Source organism: Melampsora larici-populina (assembly GCF_000204055.1).
Source record: "Melampsora larici-populina 98AG31 unplaced genomic scaffold MELLAscaffold_19, whole genome shotgun sequence".
NCBI classification, from domain to species: domain Eukaryota; kingdom Fungi; phylum Basidiomycota; class Pucciniomycetes; order Pucciniales; family Melampsoraceae; genus Melampsora; species Melampsora laricis-populina.
The window spans coordinates 987,955-1,013,824 of NW_006768783.1; the positions used below are offsets into that span (position 1 = coordinate 987,955).

Below are 25,870 nucleotides of genomic sequence, written 5' to 3' on the forward strand. Positions count from 1 at the left end.
GGTATCTTGATGTGCTTATACTTTTTGACATGTGGGTCATTGATCTTCTCAACTTCCACTTTATATAAGAGTTATATTGGCATACTTCATTCCTGTAAACGTAGTCAAGAACCTGGTTTGCTCTTGAAAAAGGCGCATAGTGGGACCAGCCGACACTTACATTTTGAAAATCTGGCTTTATTTCGGATGGAGAGTGGGCTTTTCTAGGAAGTGATTGACTAAAGCAAGCTGACTTTCAGTATCATCAACACTCATCCTCATCAACAGAAAAAAATCCTTGATGATGAAAATCAATCAAATCTAATCATCTCTTTGGAAAAGATGTTATTTCCATAACGGGTTGAGCCCACGGGGGAGAGTCAGAAAAATGAAGTTCACATGGTCATACAACCTTCAAACCTCCGAAGTGAAAATGAACCACCGGGTCCGGTGAAGCTGCCTGGAAGAATGACGGAGGAGACCAGTGAAGCAAGTGTAGAAACTATTTGAGTGAGTTGGAATCTGAATGTTGTTGATTTGTACGATTCTCAAGTCTGTACGAATATGTAGCATAAATTTAAGACAAAACATAGGAGTCACTTGCCACTTCTGAGTCTGTCGAATAACCGACGCGAACTTCACTTTTTCCACTTGAAACCCATTGAGATATCGTAAACACAACAAATCACCAAAAACCAATTCAATGAGACCACTTTCGATCACCAATCTCACCTTATCATTATCATGTTTATATCTCTCATTCGATCTCACTCGAGCTGCACCTTCACCACAAGACATGCATGCTGGAATTCAGCTATCAGAATCTAACTTTGATGAGTCTATTAAAAACGGTATATGGTAAATACTTTCAAGCTCAGCTTACATATCTTGGATTTTAACTGATGAATGCTTCCTTTTCTGTTGGACCATTCACTTCCTAGGCTTATTGAACATTACTCGTTAGTGATTTGGTTTCATCTATTTTTATTGTCAATCGATCAATGCTTACTTTTCGCGTTTCAGACCGTTTTGTGTACATTGTAAGCACTTCGCACCAACATGGATTGAGTAAGCTACCTTTTCACCTTAATCAAGATAAACAGCCACCCGACGTGCTGACTCATACCCTCTTTGCAGGTTATGTGAAGCTGTGAAACCATTCGAGACCCGTGGTTTGCATATGGCGCAGGTCGATTGCATTGCACAGGGAGATCTATGCGTCAAAAACAAGGTAGAATTCTACCCACAGATGAAACTCTATTCAGATGGTGTTTTCCTTGAAACCTACGGTCAGTTCTCTAGATCCTATGTTGAGACTCTTCATATCAAGAGTTAATTAATGACATCTTTTTCGGTTATTAATCTTATAAGAGGGTTCAAAGAAAGTTGAAGAACTGAAAGCCTATCTAGACAAACAATCAAATCAATATCTTTCCAATAAAACCTCTACAAATGAGCCATCAACACCAAAATCTACTACTGCATCTCCCACCAAACCGATAGTCGAAGTACCACAACCTCAGGCTTCAACCGAGGATCAAATCAGCACAGCTCATGATGATCATCAACTACCTAAGGAACCAATTAAGACCACACAGCCCGAACCTCAAATTCCTGAAGATGTTAAAGCGCTACCGAATCAAGATGGAAAATTGATTTCACTTACACCGCAAACATGGGAATCACATACTTCAACTGGTCCTATATTTATCAAATAGTTTGAGTTTCTTCTCTCCCTCCTCTTCTGGTTATTAGAAAATTGATTTTATCGGTTGTCTTTCAAGTTACGCTCCATGGTGTGGACATTGTCAAAAACTTGCACCCAGTAAGGTCATTTTTCTCCTGTCTCGCATCTCAACTCCACAAATTGATGTCATCTCCTCTCCTTGTTTTGTGTTAGCTTGGGCGGATCTGGCTAGGTTATTAATTCATCATGTCAATGTAGCCGAGTTCAATTGTGATGAAAAAGGTGACTTCAAAGCACTTTGTCGCAAAGAAGGTGTTCCTGGATTTCCTACATTATTCTTGTGGGTTTTTGATTTCTTCATGAGGATCTGCAGATGGCTCTTGATGGTTTTGAATATGATTGCATGTCAGTTACCAGGACGGGATCAAGGTTGAATATGTCGGCCCAAGGACACTGACAGCAATGGAGAGTTTCGCCAAAAAGGCCGCAATAACGTGAATTGATAGCTTTTCCTCCTTCGTGGTTTTTCTCTGATCTAGTTTTTTTTTTCTGAAGAGGTGGTGCTAGAGACATCTCGTCAAGTACGCTAAGAAAAGTAATGAGTGAAGAAGAAGTTTTCTTTTTATACCTATATGATCAAAATTCGACACCGAAGCAGGACTTAGTTGAGCATTCAGCACTGTGCATCCTTCTCTACCATGTCAGTATTTGTCTGATTTCTGATGCTTGCGAAACAGGACGCATTGCAAGAAGCCGCCAAATCCATGTTGGGAACGGCCATCGTCTATAAATCACATTCACCGGAACTTTTCCGTCAATTTGGAGTCCCATCAATCAGCATCCCGACCTTACTAGTCTTCAAGGATCTCGATGAACAACCATGGTCGAGTACATCTATGAATAGGACTGGACTAAAACAATGGATCTCTTCTAACAGCTTACCCATCATGCCTGAAATGAGTGGCATGGTATATGATTCAGTGTTGAAGCCGAATGTAAGGAAATTAGTGGTAATGGTCTGTTTAGCAGGCGGTAAGAATCCAGCGCTTTTAGACGAATTGAAAGGTTGGGCTAAACAATGGAGAAGAAGTCAGCAAGCTAGAGAAGTGAACGTGGTAGTTGATTGGGTTTGGGTGGATGGGAATGGTCAATGGGCTGGTTGGCTCAATGTTAGTTTCTCGTATTCAATCCATTTTTGAATGCCTACGCTTGAACTGATTTTGCTATACTTCGTTGTGGATTGGTGAATGGGAATAGAATGTGTATGGTGTTCAAGTCGGATCTGGATCAGCAGGAGCAGATCTGAGAAAAGAATCTAGAATTATTATTGTAGATGGAATTAAGAAAGAGTATTACGATCATCAAGCTAATGATGTTAGAATCACTTGGAATCCTACTTCTGTCTTTCAAACACTCTTGGCGATCGAATTGGGTAAAGTGGAACCTAAGATATTCGGATCTTTGATCGATAGATCAATCTCGGTACGTTTCATTTGTCATCTTGTTTTGTCGATGGTCATGAAATGATTCACAAGGCAGAACGGTCCGATGTATTCTTTTTTTAAACTTCGGTTCGGTGAATATTTGACAGAGGTTGAGAAAATCATCCAGTCAATTGATTGTAAGTAGCTTTACATCCTCTCTACCACTAGCGCATACATACCACATAGTAGGAAACCGAACAGAAAAAAACTAATCAATCGTTATATATTGTTTTTTTTTGAAATCAAAGGGTTCAATGCGAAATCATTGGATAGCATCAATGTCCATCTTTATTGGTTTGATAGCATTCCTGTTTAAGAAAAAAAGTGTGATGCATCTATTGAGAAACAATATCCAAAGTAAAAATCATCAAGACCTTGAACATTTTAATCAGAGAGGTCGTTTAACTCCTAATGGAAATAGTAAAAATAATTCCAAGTTTTCACCTAAAGCTGATTAGATTTTTTTGGTTGATTGATTGAGCTTGGACTTGTTCTTAAAGTAATATTACGTTGTATTTCATCTTGGATTCATGATGTACGAAAGAGATTTACATGAATTGTTTTTGAAGGTCTTTCAACGTTGTATACATTTGATTTTGGGTTGAAAGTTTGGTACTTGGGATTTTATCTTCGGTTGATATATACAGGAAGCCCGATCAGAAGAAAACCCTTAATTTCATTTCTATGACTATGAGCCAACCTTGAGCTGACCTAGTGGCACATCTAAAACTTGTTAGATTGGATGAAACGAGCCTTGTAATAGACCGGCAGTGTGAGTTGAGACTTGATCATCGTGCTGTTTGTTGTAGCTAGCACGATGTATGTCAGATCACTGCTGAGATTGAAAGCTGGAGAACGCATATGAAGTTTCTACTTTATCAAATAATTTAAACAGATGATTCATCCTTACACCTTTTGCATGTTTTACAGAAAATGTGACAATTGACTCCTAGACTTTTTCCAATCTTGTAGCTTATTGGAATCCCTGATACATGATATCCATCACAAAAACACAAGATGTTTGAACATAAATTCATACAATGCTAAAAAAAATAATCCTACCACAAGTACCCATACTAATTGGTATCCTTCTATACAATTAGCGATTTTGGCTTTCCTCAGAGCAAGTGAAAATCACGCAAACATCACCTTCGCACACTCACGTGCACCACATCGACATTCCATAGCGCGTGTCATGTTGATCGCACCAGTTTCATCTTTCTCATGACTAGTTGGATCAGAATAAGCTGTGGTGACCTCGGTTCCATTCTTGATCATCTTGTTAGCAAACATAGCAAATATCCTAAACATTCAGAGTCCCTCTTATTAGCAAACCCAAATATAAAATCGGTCAATAGAGTCAAAAATCAAAAATTGAACACTTCACTCACGGTTTGGTATGATCGCCCTGTGAAAGGAAAGTAGACCAGATAAAGTTAAATCGAGTCATCAGAAAAGCAAACCTCAGCCTATTTGACTCAAAATCAAAAAACTTACATCATTGATATAAATAGGAATAATCGTCGTATTGGGTGCACAAGAATGGTTAATAAACCTTGAGATATTACCATACCCTAATTGCAAGCAGATAAGATCAGCAATTTAAGTAAAAAATTGATAACAAAAGATAAAAAGAAAAAATTAACACACAAAAAGCATCTACTGTATAAAGACTCTCCACACCTGGATCATCATTTAATTCTTGATCATCATTTAATTCTTGATCATCATTTAATTCTTGATTGTCTTTTAATTCTTGATCATCTTCTTCAGTTACAACTGATTTGTGTAGCGGCTGGACCTCCTTGGTGGAGTCATCATGCCCAGGAAATATTAAATAACCGTTTTCATCCATTTCATGACCACCACCAAGGGTTTTGATCCACCATGGATCCAGAGAGAAAATATAGGTTCTTCCAATTCGATCGTAGAGATCACTGCTTCTAATCTCTTGCTCGGCAATTGTGATAAGTTCGCCACTAAAGGAAGATGATCGGCACACATTGTTAGTCCAACTCGATTGGTATCAGAAAGCCTTCAATAGGACCTACCTATAATGCGCTACCAGCCGTCCTTGAGTAACAGTTTGATCCACAAACACACCTTTAAAAACAGCATCTGATGTCAGCATCAGTCATTTGATACAATGTCACGCCAAGAAAGACACTTACCCCAGCCTGTTGCAAGAGTCTTTTGCAGATTAAGCTTCTCTCGCCGGCCGCGCCCCACAGTCTTAAAAAATGGAATATCAGCTTTTGACGTATCAGAATCAACTCTAAAAGTGAACTCACTCGGTTTAAACAATCCGGCCCACATCCGCACTATAATGATCAAGAGAGACAGGTGATCAGTGTCCAGGAAGACCTAATGAGTGTTTAAGATAAGGAGACTTACTTGTGAATTACATTCAAAGATAGGAAGCTTAGCCTGTAGGAACACCTGCTTCACAAGTCTGGATTCTTGGTCAGTCTCAGCATTATCAGGTGACTTTTTATGAGAGTGCAAAGGCCTTCGATCTGATTGGTAAGCAAAACCTGAGAAATCCCGTGCTAATGCTTGGGCGTCCGGATCACCTGCAAGTTCTTTCGTAAGGCTGTGAACCTTTCTTTCCTGATACTCGCGACAAGCGCAATTCTTACTGTTTCCACAGTCGCCGAGGCAGTTGCACTTCCATCTTGGTGTAATTGGTGTTCCACCAGTTCGGTACACAATCCTAGATAAATTGTTCAGATACATTCAGAGGCCTATATATGAGCACAAAACTTAATTAAACTAGTTTGACGTACCTGTCTGTATAGACGAATTCGAGTGGAGGTGCAAGTGCCCGATCAACCATTTTCAGCTTGACATCATCTGGAATTACCACCCCAATTCGCGGAATTTCAGGGTTTTCCCACATCTGGCGAGAGTTGATGTTTTCACAATAAATTAGTTTCCCCAAAGGAGTCGACAAATCTGGTTTCTTCTCTCGTAACCACGTCGCCTGTAAGTCGCTCTCGAATTCTCCAGGTCGCTCAGGACCTTCCAGCGGTCTGGAATGCAATGGGCGATGGGACCAATCGGGCGACGGGGCCTATCAGGTGAGAAGCCTGTCAATAATAATAGCAGCGGCGAGCTGAATTGGAGACTGACGTTACCTTGGGTTTTGGGGGGAGTTTTGGTGCTGGAAGAGCGATTAACAGCCCTTTAGGATTAGGATTGGGGATTCGAGCGCTCGAAGTCGATCCTGAGGGTATCGAACGATTCCTATTACGAGCCCGGTTTGCGCTCGTCGTTTTACGTGCCGTCAACCCAGGTATATGAGGACGAGTTTGTGGGGCCCCGGCCGTAGGAACGATCCGGGGCGACACAGTCGATGTTGCAGGTTGCTTCCCTTTGTCGGAGGATTTGAATGGTTGACTAGGTCGTTGAGAAACAGATTTTGACTGTTGTGTCATTAGATCGTTATTCTCGCTGGATCTCGATCTTACCTCGATCGGGGGTGGAAGACACGAAGGGGGATCTGGGCGTGGACGTGACGTATTCGAAGTCGTGAAATCTGAGCGCTGCTTATCAAAAATCAAAAGAGAAACAAAATTGATTGATTGAATGTGGGTACAGATAAGATAAAGTGAAACTCACCTCGCCTATATGTGCCCGACCCTTAGCAAGATGAGCTACTTTGTCTTTCTTGTGGATGAGCTCCGAGCAAGAGCCCGATCCTATCAAAGAACACGCGTTTGGAGTTTGCGTCTTGTGTTGTGAAGTGGGACGCTTTGATGAGGAAGCTTCTTCTGTTCGAGCTGGACCTACAAGCGCAGAGTAAACGACTGCTGAATCTTCATCCGAGTCGCCAATCACTATGGGATCGTCTAGGAGTCCGGAGTGGCTTGACAAGACGAGCGGCGTGGTCTCTGAACGGCGTTTCTTCGAGGTTTCAGGGAGTTCGTGAGAGCAGGGTCTGATTCCGTTTGAATAATTTGAGCTATCGATCGTTTTGCCTTTCTCTTTACTTAAAGCTGTAGGTCGAAGATTGGAAGCCTTTGGGTTGTCGGAACCAAGGACGTTAGACATAAGGTCTATTCTTCCAGATTGGCTACTACTAGGCCGATGTTGCTGACGGCTGGGTAAGGGTGCGCCTGTAGATGACCGGTGACCATTTGTTGCCGGAAGAGATGGTTCTGCTCGTGAAGGGTGACGTGAACCTTTCTTGCCACTAGAGACCGAACGAATCATGAGCCAAGATGGACTAGAGGACGGCTGAACTTGAAGGTAACGATAGCACGTATGAAAATCGAAGGTAAACAAGTATTGGAATCTGAAAAGAAAGATCAAGTGGATATGTATGATCTGCGACGGTCGAGGCCACCGTCAGAATAACGTCGTCGATGGAATCATGGGTTTGTAAATGTATATGTAATCAAATTTCGCACTTTGTAATCTCAAGAACTTGATCATTTCCTCTGCATTCACTCAGCTTCTCTACACTCTACACTCAATCCTTCAATCAGGTTTTGCTACATGAAGCCAATTTCTTGGTAAAATCCATCAACAATCAGCACCTCGTCACTCAAACACTTCTATCCAAAAATTCCTTCCAAAACTTGCATCTCGGCACGAATCTGACTTCACAAGATGGCGAGCGACTTACCATCTTCAGCATATAGAATTTTGGATGTACCACTCAATAACAATACCGAATCTCTTGAACTTGACTTGGATGAAATTTGTGGTGGCGAAGGTTCTGTGGATGAAATCGTTGGAATTTTTGTAGGAGAAAAACTTTCAGTTAAATATTGGACGAGAGGTGTGATGGAATATTGGAGGAGAGATCTAAGAGAGGACGGTGTTAGCTTGGGAGAACAAGGATTACAAGGTGATTTTGGAAGTTTGATTTGAATAGTGATCTCCATTCGTCGAAACTGTTGACATTGACGCAGTTTAATTTTCTTTGCATAAAGCTCTACGCGCTCAAGGGAGATCCGAGGAATGTCTACCACTCCTTTGCCAGCTCGTCACTGGTCTAATATGTCTGGCGAAGAACCTACCGACGATGAAACTAGAGACGGCTTCATACGATCTCTTACCCGATGCTCAACCTATCAAAGAGGTTTATCTGTCCAGGGCTCTACTGTATGTGAATGAAGCCACAGCGATCGATCCCAAGAATCCACTGGTGCTCGATGCGAGAGGTAAGCGATCGGGACATTGCTTCATGATCAACCATTTAATTCCAGCAGTTGATGAGGATGAGGGAATGCGTTGTTGCGGATGGTGTTTCAGTTGCTCTGTTCTTAGCCAAAAAGGAGTTCGACCAGGTATTCAATACGTGTGAACAAATCTTGAAGGACAAGCCGACTCATCTACCGGCACTATTAGCCAAGGCTCGGGTACTTTTTCATCGCAAGTACTATCGACCAGCCTTGAAGATCTACCAGCAGATCCTCAGTCACGCCCCGATGTTCTTGCCCGACCCAAGGATTGGGATTGGGTGCTGTTTTTGGTTCCTGGGTGAAACCTCCATGGCAAAGAAAGCATGGCAAAGAAGCATTGCGGTGGTCAGTCGCATTTCAATTTCAGTGTCCGTAATTATAGCCTCCTTGACACCATCATCACACGTGTTCTCTGTTCTCTGTCCTCTGTAGCATCCAGGTAAAGCTTCTCAGAGTGCTCAAGTCCTCTTGGGTCTGGTCAATTTTCATGCATCTCGTGATATCCATCTATCCGATGAGGCCAAGTTGTCGGCCTATCAAGAAGGAATGTCATACATTCAAGGTACCTTCAAGACAAATCGTAACATAGCTATCTCTGCCGCGGTCCTTGCCAGTCACTTCTTGACGGCCAACAATTGGGCTACTGTCAGTTTTGAGGGACCTCATCTCGTCTGGGTAATTATACTCCTGACCATTGGTTTGATCATTCACAGGCTACAAAAATGGCAGAACGGGCTGTACAGTATGCTGATGCGAATCCTATCCTTGTCGAAGCTCGCTTGGTTCTGGCCAGAGCTTTTCACGCTCAAGGTAAACTGGTAGAGGCTCAGAAAGAGTATCAAGCTGCAATCACCCTGGATCGGTCCGTCTTGAACCCAGTCTTAGGAGTCGCGCAGATAATGGTTGCGCAGAGTAGGCATTCCTCTAGTTGCCGATTCAGTTCGAATTAATTGATCTTGATTTCATGTCGTTTACAATTCCAGATGAGTATGTACCGGCAATCAACACATTTGAAAATGTTTTACGCCGGCAACCACGATGTATCGAAGCATTAGTGAATCTAGCCGCACTTCGAACTCATCTGGCCTTTACATCGAGCTCTTCAACAGAAGCAGCCGCCGAAAAGACCAAAGCTCGAGATCTTTATGAGCAAATCACAAGACTCTTTGCCACCCGGATCAAAAAACCTGGCGCTGCCCCTCAAGACCCTGGCATCATGCCTCCACGGATCAGGGAAGTAGCCAGCGATCCTGACCTCTATATTGATATTGCTCGATTATCCACGGATACCGATATTGGTCGAGCACTGAAAGGCTACTGTCAGTCGCTCGCTGTCAGGAAAGACTTGGAGAAACCGATACCTGCCATGTTGTTCAACAATATCGGCGTCTTAGAATGGAAAAACGGAAACCTAAGAGAATCTCAGGAGCAGATCGAGAGCGCATTGGCAGCAACCGCGAGCGCTGTGGTGGGCGATGAAACGGAGAGGGAAACTAATGAAAGGGCTGCAGTATGTATGCTGTACAACTTAGGGGTGGTCTGTGAAGACACAGGGGAGAAAGAAAAGGCTAAGGACATCTACGAAAGGATTTTGATTCGACATCCTGAATATGTTGATGGTAAGCAAACCTTTCTGATCGTTTTGAGACAAGACCGCAGATATTGATCTTCATGAGTGTGTTTGATAGCGAAAGCACGGCTAGCGTTGATGCATCTGTCGCATAGGAACTTTGACAAAGCAAATGGCTTACTAAAGGAAGCCTTGACGTCTCAAACCGGAAATGGCGAGTTGAGAGCCCTCTATACTTACTTTCTAATCGAATCGAATCAGATCAAGCAAGCTCGAGATTTCTCAGTTGCGACGCTCAAGGATCACGACAAGCAAGACATATATGCTTTATGTGCATCTGGTGCTTTGCTATATACCCAAGCTCGCGAAAACAAAGACCCAGGTCCCGAAGCCAGTATGGAACGTGCCAACAGGTTTTTTCGTGCAGCAGAATTTTTTGAGAAAGCTATTCAACTTGATCATCATTGTGCTTTCGCTGCACAAGGTTTGGCGATTGCTTTGGCGGAGCATGTCATCGGTGGTGCTTCTATGGGAAGCCAGAATGGACAAAGCTCGGGAACGGATGGAAATGCTATCAGAGCGAAGAACATTCGAGATGCAATCACTATATTCACAAAGGTGAAGGAAGCTGTAAATGATGGCAGTGTTTATGTCAATTTAGGACATTGTTATTATCTTCGGGACGAATTTGAACGCTCAATAGAGAACGTGAGTCATCTGAATTGAATGTAGCCTTACTCTTCATAGCCGATTTGCGGGCCAGATAAGAGTTTTGAAGAGTAAATTGATCACCATCATTGGGATTGGGACAGTACAACACGGCATCCAAACGATTTTACCAGGGTAAAAATATCCCGGTTTTACTCTATCTAGCTCGAGCTTGGTTTCAAAAAGCTAGCAAAGATCAAAGCTTTGTTTCGCTACGTAACGCTCTAACGAATGCTCAGGCTGTAGGTTTCAAACTGTAGTGTATGATAGCCGGTCACGTTGACTAATCCAAGCAATTGTCATCAATGACTTTTCAGGCCCAGGAACTCAATCCACGGGATGCAGCCACTGCATTCAATGTAGCCTTGATCCAGCAAAAGGGCCTTGAACTTTTGCTTGATCTGGACGCAGCTAAACGGACACTTTCTGATATCAAAATCGCCATCGCAGATGCTCAGGCGGCTCAAGAGTAAGTTATAATCAATCGCCCCATTCACATTCTGCTACCATAGTTATGATATCTCAAATCGGTTGTTCGGGTTTTAGGGCATTTGCTACGTTAGCTAGTCAGAAACCTGGAAGTGTGCCTTTTGAGACGGATATTGCACATCAGCGAAAGCGGTACGGTGAAAGTTTATTACGACGAACTGCAGAGATACAAGACGCACAGCAAGAGTACGAATCTACTGAGTCTGCCAAGATCGAACGAGCTCGCCAGGAACGAGAAGCTGAGAGACAAAGAATCGCAGAAGCTGAGGTGGGAGTTTTGATCATCCATGTTGACATGTTATCCACACTAAGAGTCATATCCATCATCAGCTCTCCCGATTGCAAGAGATGGCGGCTAAAAATGAAGAACTTGCACGTAAACGACAAGAAATGCAGGAATCTGCTGCATCGTGGTATGTCAAACGCGAGAGCGATAATGAGAGCGATGGCGGTAAGAAGAAGAAGAAACAAGGAGGCGCCAAGCGAAAGACGAAGGAAAGTGGAGTAACTATTGTTGATGATGGTGATCTCAACGAAGAAGGAACAGATATTGAGGAAAAGAAACCTAAACGCAAGGTAGGTACTCGAGCAGTCAAAGTGCCACTTGCAATGTCTTCATGTCAGTGGCGCGAAGTTGACTTCCTATCTTCATCGCAGCGTACGAAGAAACAGAAAGACCGAGAGAATGATACGCCGGCTCGCGGAGTCAGGGCTGTCTCGACGGCTGATGATGAAAATGAATCTGATGACGGGCCGACATTGAAACCCAATGGGAAGCGGAAGTCGAACAAAATTTATGTGAGTCATGGAACTCGCGGTTATCTGTGAGCTTTGAGCTGACGTGTTTCCTGACCCATTCATCCACAGAAAAGTGCAGAATTTGTCGAAGACGACAGCGACTGATCGTAGTAAGGATCCATTCATGGAATGGCTTAGGTTAATTGGACAATTGAGCTCTTAACTTTCCATTGATATAAGATGTCTCCCCATATGACCAGAAAATGGATGGATGGACGGACCTCATGGTTTTATTCACACTTGTACTTACTCAGGTTGTTGTTTGTTAGGCTTGTGTTGTCATTTTATCTTCCTCAGTCGATTTATCCAATGTATCATATGCAGAGTTTTCTCTATACGTATAGGAAAATCTCTTTCTGAAAACTAAAAGGGCAATACGCTTCTGTATGGAGATGCACCCATAAATGATACTGATTAGAAATGATAAGGCTTATGAATTACAATGTCTTAATTGGTTTCGTACAATACGTCCTCGCACAATTGGAACCCTTCGTGAGCTTGATGAAGCTGAAGTGAGACTGAACCTAAGTAAACAACAAGTCCTTTTCCTCATCTTGTACCACTCCTTTTCATCTGACTTGATTCACTCCACCCTACTCCACCTTCCAAGTGAACCAAAACATGGCGAATCTTTCCCAAAGAGATCGAATAAGGGCTCAATCGCGAGGTTGTGCCCTCTTTGAAGGGCCTTCGAGGTCCCACTCCGCCAAATTTTGACAGATGAAGCTCGGGTCTCGACGGGCCACGCGGGTAACTTCAAAACCCGAGGGACTCCGGATATCTCCCGAGTGTACCACCAAAAGGTCCTTGTCCTTGTCACTCAGAAAACCAAGATTGCACGCAAGTCCCCTTCGGGCTAAGCTTAACTAAGCCCCTCTCGCGCGGCTGCGTCCGCGCCCCTCGAAGAGGGGCTTACAACGGACTCGTACTTTTCGGCAGGAGAGCTCCAAGAATTAAGTCCCTTTATGTTGTTTTTTGGACTTCTCCTCAAATCCTCACCGTAGAAATTTGTGAGCTGCTGGTATGTTTTTCTTCATGCCTTTGTACATTTTCTGGCACAAGTTTCATGAGAAACAGATAGCTCTGCATGCTTTGAGAGCTGTGTCAAGAATGGGCCTTACAAGGCCTTACGTCCTCTTGTAATGGCCTAAGCCTTCTTCATATGCCTTGGATACGAAATTTGAAAGCACTTAAGCACACATATTACCAAATCTTCATCGCATATTTATAACACTTCCCCTCAAGGTGAGACAAACTATGAGGTACCAGATCATGTACAAAAGTGTGAAGAACAACATACGAGAAACTTGAGAAATTCTACGGTGAGGGCTCGAGGAGAAGTCCAAAAAACTACTTAAGGCACCTTAATTCTTGGAGCTCTCCTGCCAAAAAGTACGAGTCCGTTGTAAGCCCCTCTTCGAGGGGCGCGGACGCAGCCGCGCGAGAGGGGCTTAGTTAAGCTTACCTTCGGGCGTACGTCTTTGATGATTTTGTTTAGTGTGTCTCAAAGGTAGACTTATTCAAGTCCACCTTCTTGTCATTTCAAAATGTCACGCTTTGGAAGGGATCTGGGACTGATCCGAACACTCATACTGAGATGAGAATACCCTTTCCTTGATTTGAAACCCTGCAAGTCCAGTTATGTGACATGGGGCCCTCATACCTTCTGCGAAAATTTCTGGCAACCCCTATATGTAGTAGGCATGCGATCGGTGCGTTACCGATTGGAAGTTCGAATTTCCATATCACAGATGATGTGACTCAATTCAAAGACTTATGAAATTGATTTGAATTTATTAAGAAACAATGCGTATTCTACACATAGTCTGAGAAAATTAAGTTCAAGCTGAGTGGGAAAAACCAAGGCATATCATCACTCAAATGGAAGAAAGGATATTACAAAAAGAAATTGAAAATTTGAGAGCGAAATTGACTATTTTTGAAAGAAAAGCTCTGAGACATGTATAAAAGGCTTTGGAACATATATGAACGCTGACCAGATCAAAATTATTATGTGGTTATAGAAAGGCATGATGAAAAGAACAAAAGGCGTAAAAAGACTATAGAACATCACTTTTCTATAATTCATCAATTTCGTAGCAGGTCTAGAAGTCGGATCGTGCTAGATGTTACGTCAAATTCGCGAAGACAAAACAGCACTGCAAAGGAAAAGGTGACCAGCCCTTTTGTCTACTCCATTTCAACACAAGACTATTTCAGCATATATGCGCCGTGGAAGAAGAAAAATAAGTCTGACCTTGATAGCTTTAGAAGCCCATGCACTACAGCTTGAAGGGATTGCGAGATTGAGACCCCAGAAGTTGAACAGCAGCCATATCACTGGGATTACCGTGAGATGCGACCAAGGGAGATCGGCTGAAGAAGCACAGTAACCAACGAGGCCCGCGAAGCCGCATATGAGCACAAATCCCAACTGTCTACTGCGTTCGTAGCCACACAAGATCGAGAGTGAGAAAAGGCCTATTTCTATGTCTTCATCTGTATCCTGAAAATTCGATACATTATCAGTCAAAATCCGCATGAAAATGAGTAGGAGTGCGATTTACCTGGCATCCATAGATGAGCTCATGAGCTAGCTCTGAATACGTGATCGCATGCAGAGACCACCAAGCACCGCAGGGGGCGTCAGGACTTCTATATCTTTTGGTCATTGGAGAATGTTTTAACAGAGGGTTATACTGACCAAACAGATACTCCATCAAGAAAATTGGAGCAACAACACAGGAATCCCGGGAAAGAATAGCCAGAAATTGAGACAGTCCGGATTTCACCCCTTCAACCGGCGTGTGGACCATGGCGCAAGCCACCCAGGCTTGAATTACACCCATTGAAATGAGGAACGAGCCAAAAAATTGGGTGTAATGTGTGACGCGCTGAGAAATTCAAAATCAACCAGTCAAACCTTGAAGGGACGCAGACTGACAGCCTTCTAAACCAGATCTGGCTTGTATGAGTCAAGACTCACCTTGAGATATGGGTAAGGGACGAAGATTGCGCTCGACAAGAGAAAAGTCATGAACCTGGAACAGTAGAAATTTGTCTTATTAGCCATTTGTCTGTATCTGATAGTAGGCTCTATCCTATCTCACACTTCTATTGGAAAAAGCGCTAAGAGGAGACAAGAGGTGAGGCCAGACAAAAAGGCGATGAAGATCATAGCTCCATCCACTGTAGGGAGCACATAACCAAAGTGGAGTAAATATGTAAGTCAGCGACACTTGCGAGAGTTGCGGTCGTCGTGCGGTTGTAAGCTTACACGTCAGTTGACCAGAAGGAAGTGGTCGGCTTTTCGATCGCGTGACTTGAGCATCATAGTCACGGTCCAGGAGATCCTATATGATGCGCTCAGTGTCAGCTTGACCTCCAAAGCAATAAAGGACTTGAGCTTTGTACTGACATCCCAAGCTAATCCTGCCGCGCGGTAACTATCATGCAGTACCATCAGCCCCCGCTGTGGGAAACACCAACGGCGATGAAGTTCTGAAGATAGAAAAGCTTACCACATCACGCACACGAAGAGTGAAGCGCATAGCGAAAAGCAACTGGTGAGTTTGCTCCAGGAATCCACGTCCGGAAGTTGAGTGGCATGAAACAAGATAGCGGTATACAGAGCTGGTGCAGGGAAAACAGCCCAAGCTAAACCACACGGAATAGGATACACAAATTCAGTCAGACTTTGCGCTTTCATTTTCGTCTTGGCAGCCAGATGAGGACTTAAGAACGAGCGGGGAAGCGGAAGGCCACAAGTCTCATTGTTTAAAGGGACAAAATGTAGAAAAACCCGACCCACCCATTATGGTATGTAATCTAGCAAGTCGGAGATAAGGAGAAGCGATCGAGAGCAGTTGCGAAAAGCTAAAGGCACTTTCTGAGGGCGTTCTGGTGGGTATGGCATGATCAACTTTTGCCACCGATCCAGTTGAGTTGTGGAGTCTCTCTTTGTTTCTCCATGCTTGCTGAACGGGATCTCGCGTGGCACACAAACCTAGCTGACGTCCTATTCAAAATGGGAGATTGAGCCAAAAAGAATCAATTGGACAATCAGAAATGTAAGTAAGTTAAAATCAAGTTTGAAGATTGAAGACGGAATCATAGTTCAATCAATATAAATGGTTTGCGTCACGAAGATAGGAGATTGTTGACGCGAAAAGCAAGGATAAGGTGAAGGAAGCATGACTATGGAGAGATTAATTACCTCCAAGCATCACGTGAGCGCAGTTGTGGTATAATGACGCAACAGAGGGGAGTGGAAGCGGAGCGGAGCTTGGAAAGCGAAATCCGAAAGCCTGATGAACAAAATATGACAGGGAGACTGGGGAACTCAATTGAAATGATTCAATTAATATTTCTACCCAATACGGACGTTGAAAGGATCTGGTAATTGTGCAGCAGGGAAATAGAGGGTTGGTGCGGTTGGAGGTGGCTTGGAAGCGAGAGTGTGAGTTATATATGTATTTAGTGAGATCTAGTGGGTGGTGTCTATAGCTTGAAAACAAGAATGATGATGAGGGGAAGGGATTCTGGTGATTTTATCTTGACATTGTTGTCCTAGCCTCCCTCTCCTCCATCTTGCATCTCCGCGACACGAAAAAAAAAGTCTACCAGGCTCATGTGCAAGAATGAGAGGAATTCAAGACAACTCACAGTGGATAACCATCTCGTCCCAATCTTTCTGAAAAGCCAAACCAACAGTGACGAAGTGAGGGGGGCTGTCAAAGGCCACGCTGATAGTTTGTTTATCCTCGCCTGTACCAATCAAATTGCTTGTCAAGATACGTGCGTGGAGAAGAAACAACAGCCACACGGATGAGCCTGGAGAATGAAGAACAAGCACCACACAGTTAATCCCCATCTTCTTGTCCATCAATTAACCTTGTTGGCTGGTCACATATCCTTGTCAGCTTTTTTTCGTCATCTTGATGGCAATCCCTTAATGTGATTCCAGTACAGGACAGCCAGAGCCATCAATGAAGAGCTGACATACAGAGACGGCCATAGATTCAGCCAAGATCCACGGTTCTGATTTGATGACAGGACTTCTTCCGCTCCGATATCGGATCCTGACGGCCGCGGAGTGCTGGCCAGATTGGCGTTGGGATCCACCGGTGGCTCAGCGTAACAGATATAGAATTCAAGATCATCTGTCTGCCCACGATTTCGTAATCAGGAACTCTCTTCGACCCAACAAGCCGGTACAGCGTATCAAATATTAGCAAATATTCATACTTTTCGTTGCATATTCTTACGTTCCCATCGTTTTCGACCACCCACATTACAATGTACCTGCGCAATCGGCCTAAAGATAGACGCCAGCTGATCACTTAGATTGTAGTTCAAGACTAATATCTCTGCTTGCGCAAGACTGGTATGTAAACGTTGGGGCATAGAGTGATCAAACATTCAAAAGAGGTACGTTCCGATAAATGATGATATCCCTCGGAGGGTCAAGACGTTCCGACAAAGGATGATATCCCTCGGAGGGTCAAGCTTAAGAACATGAGCTGGCTAGTTACGTGATCATCGACCTAGGTTCAGACTCATTGCAGCCCTTCTGCTCGATCTGCTTTAGTGGTCCAAGACCAAACAGAGCCGAGCCCGTTGAGGTTTGCTATGTATGGAGCTCCTAGCCCAGCAACAGATGTCCGGCGGGCAAGGGGGCAAGTGGTCAGATATGTTGAATTGAAATTATGACGCACTGGTCAGGCGACCACCGTTGAACTTGAGGCCGCACCCCCACATGCAAAGATAAAAAGACGCAAACTTTCATATCCCTTGATAAATATCATGGGTATAGCTGTGACCATAGCGAGTGTCTTACGGAACGTTGCAACCAAAGTCCGAATACTGTGAAGAAGAAGGTTTATGGAGCTGAAGTATAACATATTTTACATATCACATATGTTCCTTCACATTTGTATACAAGACTGATTGTGAAGGGTAATGTTCATCTCCCATCTCCAAAGTTCCTCGCATGTTTTAGAGGAGAATCAGTGAGCACTGCACGTGGGCAGCGTAGAGCTCGAGGGTCCATAACCATCACAGTCACAGAGAAGGACAAAGGTGTTCATTTGAGACACAAGCCTTGCTGCATCCAACGTTGGAACTTTAAGTGTAAATAACCCCAAACAATGGAGAGTCAAATAACATTCGAATCCGCGAGCGGCTATATGTTGTACAACTGTACTCCACCACACTCGAAAAAAGTTAAAAACCATCGGTCAAAAGCGCGGCAAAACCATAGTTCTGGTGATAGGGTACTACAGATATATATCTATACGCACGTGCATGCGTCGGTAGGATGGCCTTCAAGACTTGTGCTGAAATCGCAGCGGGAATCTTTATCAGCTAAGGTCAGTCTAGATACCACACCTAAGTTTGATGCTCGCTATTCTCGATCAGATTATGTACCAAATTTCTACATCCGATTCCACGAATTTTATATACCCAGAAAGGACATTGACTGACATATGGATTGATCAATCTCGATGACAGGACTGCGTTGATGGTGCTTGAATGTCAGCAAAGCAAGGTCTCTCCTCTACATATACCGAACAAGGGGGGAGCCGGAGAACGCAGCGTCTACATACTCCAACCATCACTTGGTGAGATATACGCAGTTGTCCCTTGAGGAATTGCGTGCAAAGAATTTCAGATCCTTGACTCTCAAGGATCTGAAATTACCCTAAGTTGAGAGCGTGGTGGACTTCATGGCTTCCTTATCTCTGTATACACCGGTGACCGCAGGCATGATTTTAGATTACATTCCATCCCCTTGTGTATCTTATAATGTGAGACGTTGATACGTTTTGATTCTTGATTATGTACTACCTTTGCTAAAAAGCTTGCCCGGTTCGATCGCGAACAAGAGACAAGAGAGGTCGAATTTGGCCGCAGCCTGCTGTGAGGCCGCTGCGCAACTCGTCAAGATCCCAAATTTGGCCGATCACAAATTCTAAGAGATCGACTGCACCTGTGGATCTCTGACTTCAACCAATTCTGAGACACATTATGACTATATTCACAGCATGTCTGGAGCTTGGTATGTCAAGATCAACCATACAGTCGAGTGCAGCTCTAATTCGACGCTATTCATAATGGAAATCACCGCCTATTCCAGAGTTCTCCTGGTGCAATGGTTTGAAGTAGTGGTTGTGAGCACGCTCTCGGTTCAATCGGTAGTAGTGTGTTCAAGCCTTTATGGACTTTTGTGCTTTTTTGTTTTGGCTTCATGAGATAAAAAAGTACAAGTCAAAAAGGACAACACCTTTTTTTGAAAATCTTTTGTTCTTCGTGCTCAGTCAAGAGCTCAAATGAGGTCACCATAGAATACTGACACATGTCCAAGATGCCTTGAATTAATTTCGAAATTTTAGCAAAAAAGTTCACGCAATTGGCCTTGATCCCATGCTGGCAAGACCACTAACGTTGGCGGCTCACGCCACATCAAGCCGTTCGACTAAGATCACTTTCTGCAGTCTTGATTAAAGCAAATCTTTGTAGCACCCGCAGCGCGATAGAAGTCGCATAGAAGTGTGAGCATGAATTCATCATGATGAGGTAGATATTTGTGCTTTATGATAGATCTCAACATATCCCAAAGTCAGAGATCCACAGGTGAAGTCGATCTCTTTCAGAATTTGCGATCGGCCAAATTTGGGATCTTGACGAGTTGCGCAGCGGCCTCGCAGCAGGCTGCGGCCAAATTCGACCTCTCTTGTCTCTTGTTCGCGATTGAACCGGGCAAGCTTTTTAGCAAAGGTAGTATACATAATTTATCGTCAAAATGATGTTTGGATCAGCCTGGAATAACATTGGTACACTTGTTTGGGTAAAATTCGTCTTGTCTCTAGTCAACAACTTATGTACCCGAGCTCACATTTAAAATTTTGAAAAGAGGCCTCCCATCTCAGGATGAGCCCCGACCCCCGAATGCCGGGGACTGGGCTGCCCGGCCCACCGACTTTTTTTCAAAAGTCAGAACGAGGACCGACCCCGGTATTCCCCGAGCTTTTTCTGGCTCATAGGTCAAGCCCGGCTCCCGTACCCTGACCCCCGACAAACTACCAAATCCCCGGGAAATTACGGGGATCCCCGAGTCCCCGGCTATTTCCGGCAGAAACCGCTGAGCACAACCTCTCCCAAGCGTGTATTTATCCGCTTTTTACAGCTTGATTTTTCCTCGGGTTCCCCGAGGAGAGTCACTTTCTTTTGACTCTCAGAACGACTCCCGGGCCCGATAATCCCCGCGGTTCTGCGACCCTTCGAAGGCCAGAACGACCCCCCGACCCGACGGGCTGTCCTGCGGGTATCCCCGATTTGGCGGGTCTCGGGGCTCATCCTGACTCCCATCACCCCTAGTAGAGTCTACTATCTTGGCTCCGTGCAGCGTTTTCTGGGTTCAAGCTAGTTGAGTATCCTCTACAGAAATCTTATGCTCAGTTGCATACGCATACTCAGAATATACACAGGAGCAGCGGCTGCCGTGCATAGTGCTATCGATTGGCATGCACGTTCGCGGCCCACAAGACGGGATGGCCGATAATTACATCATGACAGAATTATAAGTCTTCAACAAAGCAAATATGTATATCAAGATTGAAAGAAAAACATAGGAAAAAAAGAACAGGATAAATCCAGCTTATGGCTGATCTATCAGATTTGACCAATGAATTGTGCTTGTAATTCTTGTTGTAAAGAAATACGCTAACAAATTTCCCAGTATCACACCAGGAACTCCCGAAAGAACAGCAGCGACATTCAGTTTCGGATTCTGGAAAACCTTTGTTGGACCATAGAAGAAAGCCATAGCGACTTGACCTCCCAATTCCTGTGAGGACTTGAGGAGTAGTCCTTTCGACTCGAAAACTAAAGAGGTTACAGACTCTCTTTCGAAGAGAAAAAGGAATATCAGTCCTGAGAATCAAGTCGATCGATTTCCAAGGGAGGAAGCCTTGAGAAACTTACAGAACTATCCTGATGATGAGACTGATGAGACGATCACTTGTCCTATGGCCAAGGCTGGATTGAAAGGTGAAGTAGCCAACACCTCCACCTATAAGGTCTGCATTCCAAGGTAAAAGAAATCGTCCTCTTTGAAGAAGGCCATGCCAATCCTGGCAGGTCCTTCGGCAAATGGTATGTTTGGGTCCTCCCACTGAATATTGCCCATGATTTTTAAGAAAGTAGCAGCGGTTCCTAAACCAGCTCCAAGTATCTGACAACATAAGAAAATAATTTGATTTATCGCCATAGTTGGTCGTAATAGCTATTGATCAATGATTGAGAATGTCAGCCTAAGTCAATTGAAGCATATAAAAAGACTTGGTAGACGTACTACATGAGTGATAGAGGTTCCAGTATCAAAACTCATATCTTGCTTGGCATGAAAACATAACAATCCCAAGATGAGGGTAGTCCCACTACCAGTAAAACAAAAACTATCAGCAACATAGAGATTGGAGTGAGATGAAACAAAACTTGCCTGGAAACCAAGGCTATTAACATACTCTCAAGCAATGCAAAGTTGGGACCCGTATGAGAGAAGGAATACAAAGTGAAGGATAGTGATTTGGAAAGGAATGTTATGATGAAAAAATTGGTAAATTCTTTCCCGCATCTAACAGAAAGGACATTTGACGGGAAAATATGCGTAAGTTCGGCTACTTTACGGGATATGAGGGTTGAGAAGTGAATGAGTTTTTGGTATAAGTTGAAGTGCCGAAGGATGGTGGCCATGATGGTATAATGTGTGGATTGTTACCATCGGGGAAAGTTTGAAAAACAAGCTTTATTCAAGCCTTCACATTTCATTTGTTTGAGTGGAAGCTTTACTGTGGCCTGATGATCTTAACTGCCAGATTCATTCAGGGCAACAGATGTCCTGCGGTCCTAATAATCAAAGCTCACCTTGACAATATCTTCAAAGCGGTTTGAAAAGGTGTGTATTTCTCTTATGGGGAATTGTTTCCGTTCAATGCTGGTAGTTTAGTTAACTTCGAAATGAACTTTATAAAACTGGTTTAACGCATTACGGTCCTGAGACCTAGATTTCTTTTCGTGCCCTGACTGGAGAAAAGAAAAGATACTAATAGACTACCTAACAATAACTCCGACCCTAAGGGGTGGAAATAAATGTGTACATAATCTTTTAGGTTAATCAGCTCTATGGGAGGGATGGTGGGTAACAAAAATTTGTTAATGTTCTACTACACTAATATGAATATAATACTGTAACTTGTACAACTAATTTTTGTTGATAATGGACTTGGATGAACTAACAAAAAGGAAATGAATACTGAGACGAAGTGGGAGACAACTACGCTACATGCTTTCTCTTACTACGGAAACCTCATCTCATCTTAGAACTCTCTTGAGACTTCTCAGAGTGAATGCGTATGTTGCACCTCTTCTCATATTTTTATTTTTGTATTCCTTTCTTTGAGTTACTAATCCTTGCATTCCCTGTCCCCAATTCCCGTTTGTCAAAACTAGTTCCAACTTCCAGTAATAAGACTTGGAACCACCAAGAAGGCCTAAAAGTCGCGATTGGATCAGTAAGGGCGAGATGCAATGTGGAATGATTGAAATCATTTGGGGAGTCTCATTAAATTTTGACTTACCGGAGGTAGGCACAAGTCATGTAGAGTGAGCAGATTAACCACCGTAGGTAGAGGGAACGGGGCTGATGCGATGATTTATGCGAAGGTGGGATCGATGAAACTCGTCAGCACCAATATATCTGAATATCGGCACAGAGGCAAATTACCTAGGAGAAGGAAGACCACCAGGAACTATCAAGGAACAAGAAAAACATCGAGATGAGAAAGCTGTCAAGGTCAAAGGTCAGTTAGTGACTAAATCACCATAATCAGAAGCAGTATGCTGCTATCCTTGTGGTCATGGTAGACTGTGGGCCATTGCACAGATGCTTTTATTCATGTATTAATTGTTAACAATGATCAAGTGCTTTTCGGCGCTGCTATTTCTTCAATGTTAGACATGCTTTTGGTGGCTTAGCTTTACAATAATGAGAACGTGATGGAAGAGTGATGGTGGAACAATGTCCTTATTTTGTATTGCTTTGCAAAAACTGGTTCCAACAGTGCTTCATAGTCCTGAGGATCATTTTGGGTAACAATTTTGTAACAAAGCCCTTCCATATGTGGGTAATCTGTCTTGTCTTGCCTATTTTCTTGCTTCTGAGGTTGGGCCTACTGTACAAGTCCAACAGACTGTGGGTGGCACCAGCCGCCGGAGACCTGGTGAAACTTAAAAAGAGAAAACAATCAGCATAACTTGCCCCTAAAAATTTATAATGTTTGAAAGAGAAAAAAGTAAGAAAATAAAAAGGAACATAAATTTGATAATGAAACATATCTTGAAGTTAATTGAAGGTTAATCTTGAGGCAAACATAAATTGTCTTGAGGTAAGTTGAATTATCTTGAGGTAATTCCTGCTCTTCTACTCCTTCCTTGGTTCCATGCTTGTATCTGAAAATTGAGAGAAGACAAACATTGTGCGGTGCTCACAAGAATGGCCAAGGAGTTTTGAGAAAAATTGGGGGAAGTCTTTGGCGGTGCTTACTAATTAAGGTGGGACTTATTTTGACACCTTGGTCACTTGTGTGCCCCTTCTCAATCCTACATTCCACCATCTCCTTTGTATTTCTTGAGCTTCAAAATGTAGAATACTGGGCCAGAGTTGTTGTTGCTGTTGAGCTTCAGCTTGAGATGCTGGCCGTTGTTGAAACATTCAACCACTTCATAGGGTCCATCATATCTTGGGCACATGTTTTCCATTGGTTCCCCTGGCCTGCCAACAACTTTCTGCCTGTCTTTGCTATCAACAAGGACCCAATTGCCTAATGTCAGTGTCTCACCTATGTGTGACCTGCTGTTGTAGTGGAATGCTTGGGAAACTTAGTTGGTCCACAGCGGGTCATGTGCTTGCACCCACATAGATTTTTGCTTTGTGACCCAGTTGAAGGTGTTATATGTGTGGTTTTCAACTATAGAAAATGCAAATGGAAAATTGCCTATTGCAACTTTTACTGCTGTGTTGATAGCAAATTCAACTGATGGGAGTAAGTCTAACCACGTACACTGCTTAGAGGATACTAATTGTTGGAGTATCTGTACTATAGTCTGGTTGGGCTTCTCATTTTGGCTGTGACTTTAAAGATGATATGCCATCATTAAATGGTCATCAATGCACAAGTCTGTGAAGTTTGTGCCAAAATTTCAAAGTCCACAACTTGTCATGATTGCCAATCATTGTTTGTGGTGCTTCAAAGATTGTCAGCCACACTGCAAAGACTCTTTGTGCTGTACGTTTGGTGGTATCAGTTTGAAAAGCAGGGATTATCTGAACAGAACCAGACAGCCAACATGTGACTGAAAGCAGCATATCACAATCATTTTTGGAAGGGGACCAATGAAGTCTAAAGCATTGTGTTCCATGGGGACTTGTGTGATCTTCTTTGTCTGTATATGTCCTGATGTGAGTGTTGACATTGTCCTTGCCTTTGTTTTTTGGTAGTGTCTCCACAAGTCAGAAAATACTTGGCATCATTAGTGAGGTTTGGCCAAAGACACTCACTTCTCAGTTGCAAGAAGATCTTTAAGGTACCAACATGACCTAATGAATGGTGTGAAACAGTTTCTGGTGCAGTTCATTGGTGTCTGGAATTACTAGACAGTTGCCCAGAAAAATTAGGCCTAGTTTCACCTCAGTGCCTTGTCGTAAAGGAAGGGTTGAGCTCAGTTGTACACAGAAGTGATCAAATTCATAACCTGGTTTGATCTTGTTGAGAGTTGCATGGTCAAATGTTGGTCTGACTTCACATAATGTCACTTCCTCAACGGGAGAAAGTGCAGCAGCCACTGTATTATCTTCTCCTTTCAATTATTTGAACTCAAGGTCAAACTGAGAGAAAGTCTCCAGCCAACATGCTTATCTCCTACTTAAATTGTGTTGAGTTAATAAATGAGTATGTGAAAGATGGTCCAATGTAACACTGATCTTGAGTTCCAAAATCATTCTTTCATTTTTGAAGTGTGTTAATCAGTGCTAAAAGTTCTTGTTCACATATAGGATAGTTTCTTTTTGACTGGAGTCATTGGCCTACTTTTCTAGGCTATTGGAGAAGTCTTGTCTCATTCCACACCTTGTAATAAGGCAGTACTCACTCCATTCGCACTGGCATCTGTGAAGAGCCAGACTGGGTCATTTGAGTCATAATCCAATGTTTTCAAATGCCTGTTATTATGCCTTACCCCATTTGAAGTGCTCTTGCTTCCGGTTTGAACTAGGCAGTGGCAATAAGGTTTCAATGTAATTACGGTACTCAAAACCACTAGGTCCGTGCTACCTTTCTTGAAAACCTGCTTTCAAAATGTTGTTTTTGCGGAGAAAATGAACCGTACAGAACTCCAAAAAAAAGTTCCAGAGAATTCCCAGGAATTCCCCTGCAAAAAGATCAACTTTGAATCTATGTTTTTCACATTTTTTGAAAAAGGTGGCTTGAACCTAGTGGTTTTGAGTACCATAAATGCACCAAACCATCCACAAATTTCTCCATGAACTGGAAAATTGAGTAATTGTTTTGAAGAAGTTGGTGTTTTCCATTTACGGACCTTGTCCAATTTTTCTTTGTTGGTACAGATGCCATCTGAACTGATCATGTGTCCTAAGACGTTAATTTTGCAACTAAATAACTTTCTCTCTTACAATGAACAATACAGCCTTGCAGCATTTAACCTTCTAAGAATTTCTCTTACATGCTCCTAAAAGAACCACATCATCAATATACACTACACATATTTTCCCAATTAAATCTCCCAAGTTCTCTTCAACGCACGCTTGGTATGTGGCTGGTTCATTGGTTAAACCCGTTGACATAACCATCCATTGAAAAAGTCCAAATGTAGTTTTGACTGCCAT

General features: G+C 43.1%; 4 protein-coding genes across 4 annotated transcripts; 2 read left to right on the forward strand and 2 right to left on the reverse strand.

Annotated features, from left to right (window-relative positions):
* Positions 1-682: 682 nt before the first annotated feature.
* MELLADRAFT_86629 (uncharacterized protein) lies at positions 683-3,608 on the forward strand (the record flags this gene model as incomplete). Its single annotated transcript, XM_007410198.1, has 13 exons — positions 683-837; positions 921-938; positions 1,003-1,047; positions 1,117-1,268; positions 1,351-1,696; positions 1,764-1,804; positions 1,880-2,006; positions 2,077-2,160; positions 2,222-2,330; positions 2,404-2,835; positions 2,924-3,148; positions 3,258-3,287; positions 3,399-3,608. 13 exons carry the CDS (start codon positions 683-685, stop codon positions 3,606-3,608), a joined length of 1,974 nt encoding a protein of 657 aa, XP_007410260.1.
* Positions 3,609-3,873: 265 nt separating this feature from the next.
* Positions 3,874-7,203, reverse strand: MELLADRAFT_63391 (uncharacterized protein; the record flags this gene model as incomplete). The annotated part of the gene is made up of 12 exons (XM_007410244.1): positions 3,874-3,998; positions 4,314-4,453; positions 4,542-4,558; positions 4,648-4,724; positions 4,801-5,129; positions 5,202-5,268; positions 5,322-5,514; positions 5,545-5,863; positions 5,937-6,223; positions 6,288-6,575; positions 6,621-6,695; positions 6,772-7,203. The coding sequence occupies 12 exons, from the start codon at positions 7,201-7,203 to the stop codon at positions 3,874-3,876; spliced, it is 2,349 nt and encodes a 782-aa protein (XP_007410306.1).
* Positions 7,204-7,764: 561 nt separating this feature from the next.
* Positions 7,765-12,272, forward strand: MELLADRAFT_77838 (uncharacterized protein; the record flags this gene model as incomplete). Its single annotated transcript, XM_007410199.1, has 13 exons — positions 7,765-8,005; positions 8,106-8,321; positions 8,428-8,687; positions 8,775-9,017; positions 9,056-9,254; positions 9,326-9,961; positions 10,031-10,620; positions 10,725-10,862; positions 10,938-11,089; positions 11,167-11,377; positions 11,440-11,685; positions 11,767-11,907; positions 11,977-12,272. 13 exons carry the CDS (start codon positions 7,765-7,767, stop codon positions 12,010-12,012), a joined length of 3,309 nt encoding a protein of 1,102 aa, XP_007410261.1.
* A 1,405-nt stretch (positions 12,273-13,677) lies between these two features.
* On the reverse strand, positions 13,678-17,313 carry MELLADRAFT_116539 (uncharacterized protein; the record flags this gene model as incomplete). The annotated part of the gene is made up of 14 exons (XM_007410243.1): positions 13,678-14,097; positions 14,165-14,413; positions 14,475-14,801; positions 14,894-14,948; positions 15,018-15,096; positions 15,185-15,260; positions 15,326-15,353; positions 15,429-15,564; positions 15,719-15,925; positions 16,124-16,214; positions 16,292-16,351; positions 16,573-16,600; positions 16,913-17,069; positions 17,175-17,313. The coding sequence occupies 14 exons, from the start codon at positions 17,311-17,313 to the stop codon at positions 13,996-13,998; spliced, it is 1,734 nt and encodes a 577-aa protein (XP_007410305.1).
* Positions 17,314-25,870: the final 8,557 nt, after the last annotated feature.